Below are 12,768 nucleotides of genomic sequence, written 5' to 3' on the forward strand. Positions count from 1 at the left end.
CTGAACAATCAGCTGTTTCTGTTAAATGCTTAAAGACTTCATTTTAATTCTCAGCTCATTTCACTTCATTTAAAACACAAAAATGAGGGGAACAACCCTTGACTTTTGACATGAAGCTTAAACACTACTTAGCACTTAAACATTAACACAAGCTAACACAAGCTTGCACACATCATTATGGCTCTCATATAACATCACGAAACTGAGAGACATACCCTTTGGTTTTTGCCATGAAGCTTAAACACTAGTTAGCACTTAAAGCTTAACACAAGCTAGCACAAGCTTACCCACGTCATTATGGCTCTCATATAAAATCATAAAACTGAGAGATATACCCTTTGGTTTTTGCCATGACGATGTGTAGCCAACACTCAACCTTTCATCTGAGTAACCCTACCTAAATATCACGGGAGTGTAAGCAAATATTTAATATAGTACGCGTCAGCCTAGTACGTTTCAGAATTAATCTGAGCTAATGGCAATTGCGATAGCAATGAATAAATCACAGCGCTGGTATATAAAAAATGTCAATACACGTTGGTTGAAGTTTCATTTAATCTTCTTACTGTTCTCTTTGTCAAAGATGAAAAGAGTCCCCAGAAGCGGGGGGCTGAAACATCAGGCATTGTTTTTCTTTATCGCTGGCTATAAACATTCTTTTTTTCGGTGTGCTAGCTTTACATTAAACAAAACAGAATACTCGACACCAGTCAATTTGGACCATTCAGTTCATACTTAGAAAAAATTACTCGAGCATAGGCTAGTTTTTGGATCATTGATGTCTATTCAGAGTTCTGTCATATGGTATAATAGAAACAGGAGAAAAATGGGGTAGACCTTCACCAACTTGCAAATTTTTTTTTATACTATTCAATACAGACAAAAAAGCGCTTATTAGCACATCCAAAACCGATATCGATTTTGCGAAATGAGCCAAATTCACCCTTACACTGCGGAGGAGGGGGTTAAAAGCCATAAATTCAATATGCGAAAACACATAGAAAAAGATGTCTTCTATGGGGTTATTGAAGTAGTAGATAAAAGAAGTAAAAGTAAAATAAGTCATCATCAGTATAACGGGGATCTTTTTAGAAATTCATCTTTAGTATTTACGTGTGAGGGGTTATCTCCAAAAAAAAACAACGACATAGCCTATTTTAGCAAGTATGGTGCTCTTTCTATGGTTTACTTGTTTATTGATGACGAATAAGGGGAAGAAAGGACTTGGAACCTACAAAAACGAACACCTATGCTATGTAATAGCAAAAACAAAAATAGAAATCGTAATAATAATAATAATAATAAGAATAATAAGAAAAAAGTATTTTCTGTGAGTACAGGGATTGGTAACAGGTAACAGATTTTGTTACCAAACATGTAAAGGCTGCTCTCAAACTGCATGAAAGAAGGGTGAAAAAATATATAAATGGGGAAACTTGTTGGAAGAAATCACTTTTATGGAGTTATCGGAGTCGCAAAAAAGGTGAAAGAGACATGAAAACAATACTTTTGAATAAATTAGCATGTGCTTTAAATTCTAAAGATCAGTCTTAAATTCTATAACTGAAACGTTAGTTAATCTTCCCGGTTATAAGTTCGTGTGTAAGACCCACCAGAATAATAAGCAAGGAGGACATGGACTTTTTGTCAAGTCCTCAATACCTGTTACATATTATTAGTGATGTGGAGCATTTGAACGTGGAGATTCTGTTTGAAATATTAGCGATAGAAATTGAGATTAACGATGAGCAAATAGTTTGTTGTATGTGATATCGTCCTCCCCGTGGAAGCTCGAAAAGGCGTACTGAAATTTTACAGGAATGTCTTGATATATTGTCCCGTAAATACCGTAAGTCTATCATTATGGGTGATTTTAATGTTGATATATATTTACTACGTAGCCGTAGTACGAGTAATTTACACACTTAAGACGTAGCATCGGAAATTATGTCTACGTTTTTAGCCGTCTGATGTTTCCCTGCATGTCGTATACCGACTAAAGCTACCGAAACTTCCCAGTCTCTTATTGACAATATTTTTACGAACATTCAAGTTCGAACATGTAAGGTCGTCGTAGACGATCATTTTATGGTGGTGTGTGATCTAATTATCGGTTATTACGCCATCTACTACCAGGCAACAGCGAAAAGTAAGAGTTATGGATACCGCTAAACTAAAGGAGATGCTAAGGGACGCCGATTTTTTACCCTGTTATGAGTCTGAAGACCCGGATGAGGCTGCAATGAGGTTTATAGAAATCTTCAAAAATGTGTTTGACCAAGCGTGTCCTTACCATCTCATTACAAACAGAAGACGTAAACACCCTCCAAAACCTAGGATTGCATTAAGGATACTTAAGTCTACAATTGTAAAGAATAAGTTGTATCGGAAATACTTTTTCAAATTCGACCGAAGAAAATGAGCAAAATTTTAAGAATTATAAAAATGAATTAACAAAATTAATTCGGGCATCAAAGCAGAGTTATTACAACGAAACATTCCTGGAGGCGGAAGGGTCACCGAGAAAGACATGGAAATTAATTAATGATTGTCTAAATCGGACGAAACAAAATGAAATCCCCGAAGAAATTTCAGCAAAAGATGGGACAACTGTGAAAGTGAAAAAAGAAGCGATTACACCACTTAACCACCACTTTGCTACTATGAGTAAAATGACTTCAGCGCCAACACTGTATTGCAGTCAGCTGTAGATACTGATTTCAAGAAGTATTTACCTCCATCGAATGACCTATCAATATTTCTTTCTCGTGTATTGGCTTCATAATTATTGGTAATTTCCAGGCTTTTGAAAAACGCAAAGTCAGAAGGGCCGGATGGATCTAGTACAAATTTACTGAAGACGATTATCCTAAGCACTCCTGCGGAGTGCTTTGCTCTTACTATTAACCTTTGTTTTAAGTACGACAAATTCCCTGATTGCTTTAAAGCTGCTAGAATAGTTGCGTTACATAAGGGAGGTGATTCAAAAGATCCAAATAATTATCGTCCAATTTCGATTTTATCGGCTTTTCTAAACTTATTGAACGTTGTTTATATAATCGTCTGGTTTCGTTTCTAGGGAAAATTAATTTCTTTCTCGTCACAATTTGGTTTCAGGAGAAACCATTCTGCCCAACATGCGTTTTAGTTGTTACTCAGTTTATTCATGACGTTTTAGATAAAGGTGACATTCCAGCAACTGTGTTTTTTAACATAAAAAAAGCATTCGACACAATTTCCCATCGTATTTTGTAACATAAACTGCATCATTATGGGATAAGAGGGCCAGCCTGCTCTTTAATTATGTCGTACTTATATGACTGGACATAATTCGTTGCCGACGGTGACTCCACATCAAGAACAGTGCAGCAGTCGAACAACGTTGGGGTCCCTTAAGAATCTGTACTTGGCCCCCTGCTTTTCTTGGTTTATATCAATGACTTGGGTGAGTCGTCAAAGGATCTCGGACTTATTGTGTTGTATGCTGATGATACGGGGTGTAGTGTCTCTGGACCCAATGATCTGATACTTCGGCAAAATTTACGTCAGTTAATTGATAGAATTATGTTGTGGTTTAAGTCTAATCGTCTGACAGCAAATTCCAAGAAGATGAAACTTATTATTTACTCTCGGACTTCAACTTCTTGTCCTGGACTCCAGTCAGTTGAGGCTTCAAACAACGTGCGTATTAAGCGTGCTAGCTTTGTACGTTACTTAGAAATTATCATTGACGAAAGCCTGTCATACAAGCACCCTATTAGCCATCTTCAGTTGAAACTAAGCACAAATGTTGGAATGATGCGTCACCTGAAGTTTAGTTTACCTTATAATGCATTGAGGTCCGTCTATTTTAGCTTAGTATATTCTTATGATAATTATTGCCCACTCGTTTATTCCAATATATCTAGTAGCCATATACTGCCACTCCAGAGACAACAGAATACAAGTACTGAAAGAATATGTTCCATCTCCTGTTTCGTCACCAAACAAATAAAACAATCTGAACATGTATGTTATATTGAATATTCTTCCAATTAACTAATTTTTAAAATTTCAGTCAGTTCTATCTGTTTTTCAGTTTCGTAAGAAGGTATTGGCTGTGTACTTTTATGAATCTGAGCTGTTACAGGTATTGGATGGGGTGGATTCATGTCGGCAGTCCAGGAGGCGGTGGATGGTCCGTCAGCCACTAATTAAATCTGAGAGATCACGTTTTCACTAAGAAATAGTTTAGTTACAGCATGGAAAAAGTTTGGTAAAAATTGTAATCTATCTCTTCCACTATCCACACTAAAAAGTAAAACTAACAAATGCTTAATGAGGATGTAATTTGTTAATATGTGTATGCGTACATATATGTATGTGTATATTGGTAAATATATGGGTATGTGTTTGTACATACATCTGTACGCCTCATTTTGTATGGCGTGTTTGGGAAGGAGTTGACCCCTCTTCTCCTGTTGATGAGAATAGAGTTAATAAATTTTTTTGGAATATTTTATTTGACTTTTTTCTGGTGGGTTGAGGAGTCTGGAAAGGTGAGTTACATATTGTTTTGTATTTTATTATTTTTAAGGGTATTCTGAAATAGAAAATTGCATATTTCGGTTTAAATCTATATAAGTTGAATATCAGTAGACGCACAATTAATTTAAATTTATGTGTTAAGTGTTTTTTTTCCCGACTCTGTCGAGTTTTCTCTCTGTCGGGAATTTAATATGTTGTGTAAATATAGTATTAATAATAAAACCTTGAACCTTGCCACCGGCCTGATTTTCTATCGGTATAAATTGAACTCAGTACTTAGTCCTTCACCTCAGGAATTACACCAGTTAATACAAATGATTTCCATATACTAGCCTCCTGACTAATTTCACACAATGCCATCTAAAAAAGAGCCATATCCACTATAATTCTGTTGATCAAACCTTGGGCAAAATCTTGAATATTCTTGATTCTAAGCTTAGACCATGGCAACGATTTGCCGTAAGCGTACGAATATTTCGCTTTATTTGCCTGATTCTATTGAAAATATAATATGGGTGCTAGAAAAAAGTGGGTCTATTGTGGTAGCTACTTCTCCATAACTTTTGTGTTAAGCGCTATCTAGTTTTTCAAAAAAGGTAATTAGCTCAAGTTCTTGTTTTAAAGGAGTTGCTTGCTTTGCCAGTGAAATCAATGAGCGTATTCCAGTTTTTACACGAAAAATCGGTTTTTAGCCAAAAAATCTTTTCACAGATTTTTTTTTTTAGATTTTTAAGCATAATTGAAGAACGGTCATTAATTCTTTTTGGTAATAATTGAATTTTCTCCTTCAAATACTATCTAAGGATCTTCTATTGTATTCCTTTTATAAAACTGCGTTATATTTTCACTTTTCTCCATTTTTTGCTCCTATGACGATATTTTATTTGCACGATGATTCCTTGCCCATTACTCTTCTTATTTCTTTTCGGTAATGTTAGAAGAGCTGGATCTTTTATAGCTGGAGGAAATTATCTTTCCTCAATATAATTGTTTATTCTTTATTAATCATTTTACACTATTCTCAACGAAATTGGAGTTTTTGCCAAAAAAAGAATTATTTCTACTTCTGACGTTTGACTTTTTTAAATGAAATCTGCCGTCTTTCTTATATGCCTCAAAAGCGTAGATAGCTCTGGCGCAATAAGCGTCATCAATCTACATAATCCTTAAAGACATGTCCTCTGAAGAAGAGCCGCACAAGTATATACCAGACAGCTTAGAATGGGCACTCCAGATCTGCCCATTACAGGTTACGGAATTTATAACAATAGATCACTTGGAGGCTTTGCATGAAGGAGCCATCAATAATAGGTTAAGCTTGCAAGATATATGTAAAGATCAAGTACTAAAAGATCTTGGAGCTGCATTTGAAAAGCAGAAGGAAGAACTTTCAGTCGATGGAAACAGAACAATCAGCTTTGGATGCAGTGACTCGATATGTTTGGCATAATTCAGCGGTTCCCAAGGGAAGAGAAACTTGGTCTACGGGAAGAACATCTAAGCGTAGTAAAAGCTTGCTTTATTATCTCACAGCAGCATGTCATAATTAGTATGTAAAGACTATGAGAATTTACCTTTAAAAAACGGACAAGCTATCCGTTTGTCACCCGAAAATTTACAGTTCTTCTTGAGGCAATGACCTTCATACGATAAAGCACTCCGAAAGGCATGGGATAGCGCTCAGAAGGGTCTTGAGACATCCGGAGGCCATATGGTTGAAACCGAATGACAGAAATTTGGCAAAATCTTTGGATTATATCACGTCCTGCTTGCACCGAAGCAAGCTAACTCATGCAGGAGCTTACAAAGAAGAAACACAGGACTAGTAAACAGCACAAGGACATGGGTCCCTCAAGGCAAAAGGAGCCACAAAGACACATTGCTTATCATGGAAATCCTTGAAAGTCAAATTTATTCGAAGATTGTGAACAACTGAGAAATATAGTGATTGAAATAATGGCTCCTTCACAATCAAACACGGAAGACGCTTTAAAAGTGGGAACAGCGATTCATGATAGTACGGTCAATGAGTCAGTAAAGGATTACGTTTTAAGAAAAAAACATTACAATTAACCCTCATGACAGCTAGGAGAGCTGGCTAACCCGACATAACACACATAGATAATAGCCTAATCTTACTAAGGTCGTTGGTTGTTGCAAAACGTTCAATCATACCAGAAAGAGACTGCTTCAAACCAGAATTATCTGCTGTTCCTTCGTCACCCTTCGACAGCCATGGGCTCATGAGGAGACCGAACAAGCCCGATCTTGTGAAAGCTTTATTTAGAGCTAGTAGACGCCGATAACCTGTGCTCAAATAAGAAAGAACTAATAGAGCCCCACCTTCACCTTCTGGCTTGTTGAGCTCTTTGTCACAGACTTCGGTGAAAGATTGGAAGCATCTTCCCAATGATGTTTGACCGATCATTACTTGGCGTATATTGAAACGCAATACCCACACCCTACAGTACTTTTTGACGGATGCGGCGGAGGACCTAAAACACATGGCCAAAGCAGACGCAGACACAAAGCAGACTTTTGAAATTCAACGGAAGAGAGGTGTTGTTTACTGCAGATACATACCTTCAAATCTCCAAGGACTAATTTCTATTTAAAAATAAATAAGACGAAAGTTAATCTGCAAGCTTGATAGAAGCTTATAAGAGAGGGGGGTCGAAGTTATTCTCGCAGAAGGCCTCGCAGATGTTAAGATTGTTAAACTGTTGTCAAGAAGTCTAATATTCCGCCTACTGTGCTCGTTGTTGATGATACTACCAATACCTATATGATACTATACCTATATACGAGGCGTGTTTTTAGTCAAGACCCGTTGGATCATAAGTACACAACGAATGATTATTTAAAAAAGCAAATCTATTCTCTAAGAGTACGTGCTTTACTCTATTTGTAAGCATAGTTGGCAAGTTTGTTGTAATACTCATCAGACCTCTCAAGTAATTTTAAAGTAACCTCTGTACAAAAAATTGCCGCCTGTTCTGCTAACCAGGAATTCACATCTGTGAATTTTTTTTTTTTTTTCTTTTTTTTTTTTTTTTTTTATCGCTCTGCGGAGCTTTTTGAGGGCTAGGCATTATGCTTCTGAATTGATAGTGGTTCCTCTGTTTCATGAAGTCGACCATAGAAACGCCATGCCTATTCCCAAATACCAATGCAATGATTTTGCGCTGGGAGAGAGGATGTTCGACCATCAAATTTTCAGGGGAGTGTGTGTGTTTCCATTCCATGTTCTGTTGCTTCGATTGGGGCGTGATATGCGAAACCCAAGTTTTGTCTCCAGTTCAAATGGTTACCACCTCAATGGCAACCGTTAAAAAGACGGCGACGCCGTAAAACAGCAATGAACTTTTAGCCATCGGAGCTGACATCAAGTTATTATGAAGTCGATACTTTAAGATTAGTTGAGAGGCATGATAAGTATTACAAAAAACTTGGTGACTATGCCAAAGACCAGAGTAAAGTATGTACTTGCTAAAAAAAAATTTACTTTTTGGAAATAATCTTTCGTTGTGTACTGATGGTCAAACGGACCTTAATTAAAAAACACGCCTCGTACCTACTATGATGCTACCTCTACCTAAATTATTCTCCAGAAGCGAAACAAGGCGGTATATGTGTTACGTGGGACATATACATGATGAAACTAGCTTGGGAATAAAACTCTACAATTCCATACTTTTTTGCCATGCGCTACCTGGCTACAATACCACTTCCTATATACATGGTGTTAGAAAAGGGAAGTGTAGAAGCATATTTAAGGAAAGAGGGGTTCTGAAAAAGTTCTCAAGCTTTCCTGAAGGTGAGCACAAAGGAGGAGGTAGTAAGTGCTGGAGAACGTGCTTTATCGTCCATCTATGGACAAAAGAGTGATCAAGACCTAAACTCAGCTCGCTATCGTATCCTTTATTCTCCAATTTTTATATTAATCAATTTTGATACATTATTAAATGAGTCATACTTTATATTTATTGAAGCCTTGGACTTGTTTCTCTTGAGCAGGTTATTCAATTGAGTTGTTTTCTAGGCCTTAGTCCGTCTGTTCAATCTTAAAAAATACTTGTGTCAATTTAGGGTTTCAGCAAAGGTAGTCAATTCTAGAGAAGAGGCATGTAATTTATAATCCGCAATGTTGCAATCGTGGGTATTTTGCAGGTATAATGCTTTTTCTTTTCCTCTTTTGTTATAAACGATCAAAAATCCCTAGAAAGGACCCTTTGCTCACTAAAATAAGATATTTCCCTGATTTTCGGACTTCACCTCTCTCACCACAAACTCTAAGGGGGAATTTGAAACAATATCCTTGAGTAAAGGTGATAGACCCATTTTGCCTTCATTTTCGTTTTCAACCTCAAAACCCTATAGAAGCCACCCCTTTCTATGCATTATCAGAAATTCACTTTATAGCTTTTGCCCCTTCTTCCGTACTTTAAGAGCAAATTTTACTCATTTCGCCTCGAAACAGTGACAACTATTTTAGATATGTTAACAATCTCACTTTGCCCTATCAAATGATATAAAAATCACTTTTGTTACTATTTGTTCAAGGTCTAATCTTTGGGGAGAGGGAAACTATAAGCCAAAGTTTCCCGCGTCACTTTTAGGACGAGCTCTTTCCAACTTATTTTAGACGAATACCCATGATTTCCCAACCTTTTCCCGCAGATACATTGTTTCCACGTTTAAAATCTTTATATATCGATTTGCAAGACGGCAAGTAACTTGATAAACAGCAAAGATCTCATACCTGAGGAGATATAATATGGTAGTATGATTGAATTCTGACACCTTCAGGGGGTGTAGCGATAAGTCGAGAAACAGCATTAATTCGATTGGAATCAACAGAACCCTCCAAATAATCACCAACAGTAGCTTCTGCAACGGAAATAACTCCATTGTACTGCATCAAGCATGAGGTCAGCTTTTCAGCACAGGCAGCACGGAGCCAGACGGGAGCAATTACTAAAGGTCCAACCTGAAAGATAAATCAGTTTCAAGGAGGCACACTTGTGCCTCTATAAAGAGGCGACCCACCACAATGTTAAGCGATTTCAGGTCCTAGAGGTCGCAGAGAGACGGCGGTAATTGCATTTTGTAGCCCAAGCTCAAACTAAGAAACTTGCAAAATTTCATCCTCCTCCGACTTTATCTTCATGGGGTAAACTGGGCCGGAAGTTTCAACCCTCCCACCACAACCCCCCTTTAACGTTGTCCGATTGGGCTGACATTTAGAGGTTAAGCTTTCCTAGGGCCCGGGAGCTTATCCTCGAAATTTCAGCTCAATCCGATCACTCCTTCCCTGTTTTCAAAAAAACCAAATATAGCCACTTAAAATTCATCATGACTTTTTTTTTCTTAGCCACGCCTACAGGCCACAGTTGGCAACTGATCCGGGTGAATGAGGACTCATTCGAAGCAGAATTCGACCTGTTAGGGCCTTTTGATATTTTCAGACCGAAAAAATTATCCCCCGAATTTACATTTACGAAAAACCTCGTTTTCCCATAATAGCCAATGTTAATTTTTCCCACCACAACCCCCTTTAACGTTGTTTGATCAGGCTGAAATTTAGAAGATAAGCTTTCCTGGGGCATGGGAGCTTATCCTCAAAATTTCAGCTCAATCTGATCACTCCTTCCCTGTTTTCCAAAAACCAAATATCAAGTTTCGTGGGAATTTGCTTGCGTCGAAAATAGCTTCCATTTACTAAAAAACAATTACAGTTGTAGTAGTCCATCGGTTGATACTCCAGACTGTCAGGCGGAAAACCCGGGTTCAATTCACTGTCAGAGCAAATTTTTTATATACTGAATTTAAACTTTAAAAAGAAACTCAGTTTCTTTTTTAAATTATTTGAAAAAAATTACGTTTTCTAAAGAGTTAAAGAGGCTGAGTTACAAGGTCGACCCTTAAAACGTACAGGGATTAGGAGGCACAGTTGTGGGGCTGTTAAAGAGGCTGAGTCACAAGTTCGAACATTAAAACGTACAGGGATTAGGAGGCACCCTGTACGACGTGATTTGAGTATTCAGGAATTAAAAGCCTTAACACAAGAATGTTCAAGAGCGGGGGGTTTGGGGGGCGGCAGCCCCCCAACTTTAAATCCAGACACGAACAGCAAACAGATACTCAAGCAAAAAAAAGTAATAAACTGTAAAAAAAAGGGCAGAAATTAATTTAAAAAAAATAAGTTTTCTAAAGATTTAAATTGGCTTAGTTACCAAGTCGAACCTTAAAACGTACAGGGATTAGGAGTCACAGTTGAGGGGATGCCGTCCCCCAAACCTCCCGCTTTCGCAGCCTTTAAATAAAAAAAAAATTCTTTAAACTGAAAGTAAGGAGCGACATTAAAACTTAAAACGAACAGAAATTATTCCGTATATGAAAGGGGCTGTGCCCTCCTCAACACCTCGCTCTTTACGCTAAAGTTTTTATTGTTTAAAAAAAAGAGTTGTGAGAAAGTCAAACTTTAGCGTAAAGAGCGAGGCGTTGAGGAGGGCACAGCCCCTTTCATATACGTAATAATTTCTGTTCGGTTTAAGATTTAATGTTACTCCTTACTATCAGTTTAAAGAATTTTTTTTATTTAAAGGCTGCGAAAGCGGGGTGTTTGGGGGGCAGCAATCTCCCGACTGTGCCCCCCAATCCCTGTACGTTTTAAGGTTCGAACTTGTAACTCAACCTCGTTAACTAGTTAGAAATCCTAGTTTTTTTCAAATAATAGTTATAAACATCGACAAATAGGCAAAGTACAATATGGATTTTTTTCAGCAAAAGCCTAGAGATCTTACTGGAGAGAAGGAAACATGTAAGGAAAACAATTCTTGCTTCATAATATGCGGAATAATCATACTTAACACATTTTGCATGCAGCCAACCATTTTCTTCACTTATATCAGTGTTTTTCCACTTTTTTCTAAGAAATTTATCAGTTTTTCGCAACAACCTTTATTTAATTTTGAAAAGTCTGCGAAATGCAAAAATGTCAACTGAAGATTCTGGACGTTTCTCTGAAATATAGCGCTATCTATATATATTTTTTTTTCATAGAATTGTCTTTAGTAAATAGACTTTTTTCATGAATTTTGTTATACTTTAACGTCCTCTACAAACAAATTTTGTACAGAGTGCTCTGTTTCAGGGATGGCTCAAAACTAAAGAAAAGCTATTAAAAAAGTATAAATAGATAAGATTGGAAAAACAGTGAAATAAGTGAAGATAAAGGTTAGCTGCATGCAAAATGTGACAAGTGTGATTATTTTGCATATTATGAAGTAAGAATTGTTTTCTTAACATGTTTCCTTCTCTCCAGTAAGATCTCTAGGCTTTTACCTTTTTCTCGTTTGAATAAGAATTATATTAACATTAGTTACATCTTTTTCAAAAGAAGATGAATTTTCAAACTAAGGCTTTACCTTCTTAAACCAATTTTTCCTTGTTCTCAAACCTTCACTAGGCCTCTTAGAGACCCATATCACCCAAGTCATAATTAGTGTGTCTTAAAAAAAAAATTTAATTCAAAAGGCTGTGTTTAATCCAGTCTTCATTCAGTCGTTGGACAGTTAACATCTTAAATATAAATTACATCTCACGGATTAACTGTTTACCTGTGATAAACCTGGACAAGGAGCCTATTGATTTTTGCGTGGAATGAAAGAAATATGTTAAGCTAATATATGATTACACAAGTAACGAATGACCTTGAAAAAACTTTACCAATATTTTGAAGTGGTTATGCAATCATTCCGTTAATATAGTTAATGAAGTGGGTTAGTAGTGGCCAGTGAAATGAACGAATAAATAATAACCAAATGTCTCAGTAAATATGAAAATGTAAAGAACTTTTGAACCGTGTGGCATATATTGATTGAAGGTTGCCTTTTTTTTGGAAATTTATTTTGCCGTAATCGTCCACTAGAATGGGGAGAAAGAGAAATGATAAGAAAGTAAAAACTGATGGTGGTAATGAGAGCGGTGATAAATCAAATGAAAGCCTAACGTCAACCCCAAAATCTCTAACGGGGAAGAAAATGCCTTCGCCGGAAGATTCTATTCTGGATTCGAGTGGCGAATGCTTACGACAGGAATGTGAGAAAACAAATGCAGAAAATATCGTAAGAATTTTGGAGCTGTTGAAAACTTTAAAACCAGACGTAAAAGAAAGTCCCTTTATAATGTGAAGATTGACGCGCAAAATATACAGAAAACTGCTCGTGAAGTGGGAGA

The 12,768-nt window shown here is 36.8% G+C and overlaps 1 protein-coding gene across 2 annotated transcripts in view; it reads right to left on the reverse strand.

Annotated features, from left to right (window-relative positions):
* Positions 1-12,768, reverse strand: part of LOC148946255 (transport and Golgi organization protein 6 homolog) — a 75,163-nt gene that overhangs the window by 33,358 nt on the left and 29,037 nt on the right. For both annotated transcript variants that reach the window (XM_089097884.1, XM_089097885.1), the window contains one exon: positions 9,290-9,517. In XM_089097884.1, the coding sequence (XP_088954010.1) occupies positions 9,290-9,517 (228 nt within the window). The remainder of the gene's footprint in view (positions 1-9,289; positions 9,518-12,768) is intronic.

This window comes from Artemia sp. Qi Xiang Cuo, chromosome 12, assembly GCF_049724085.1.
Source record: "Artemia sp. Qi Xiang Cuo chromosome 12, ASM4972408v1, whole genome shotgun sequence".
Classification (NCBI taxonomy): Eukaryota; Metazoa; Arthropoda; class Branchiopoda; order Anostraca; family Artemiidae; genus Artemia; species Artemia sp. Qi Xiang Cuo.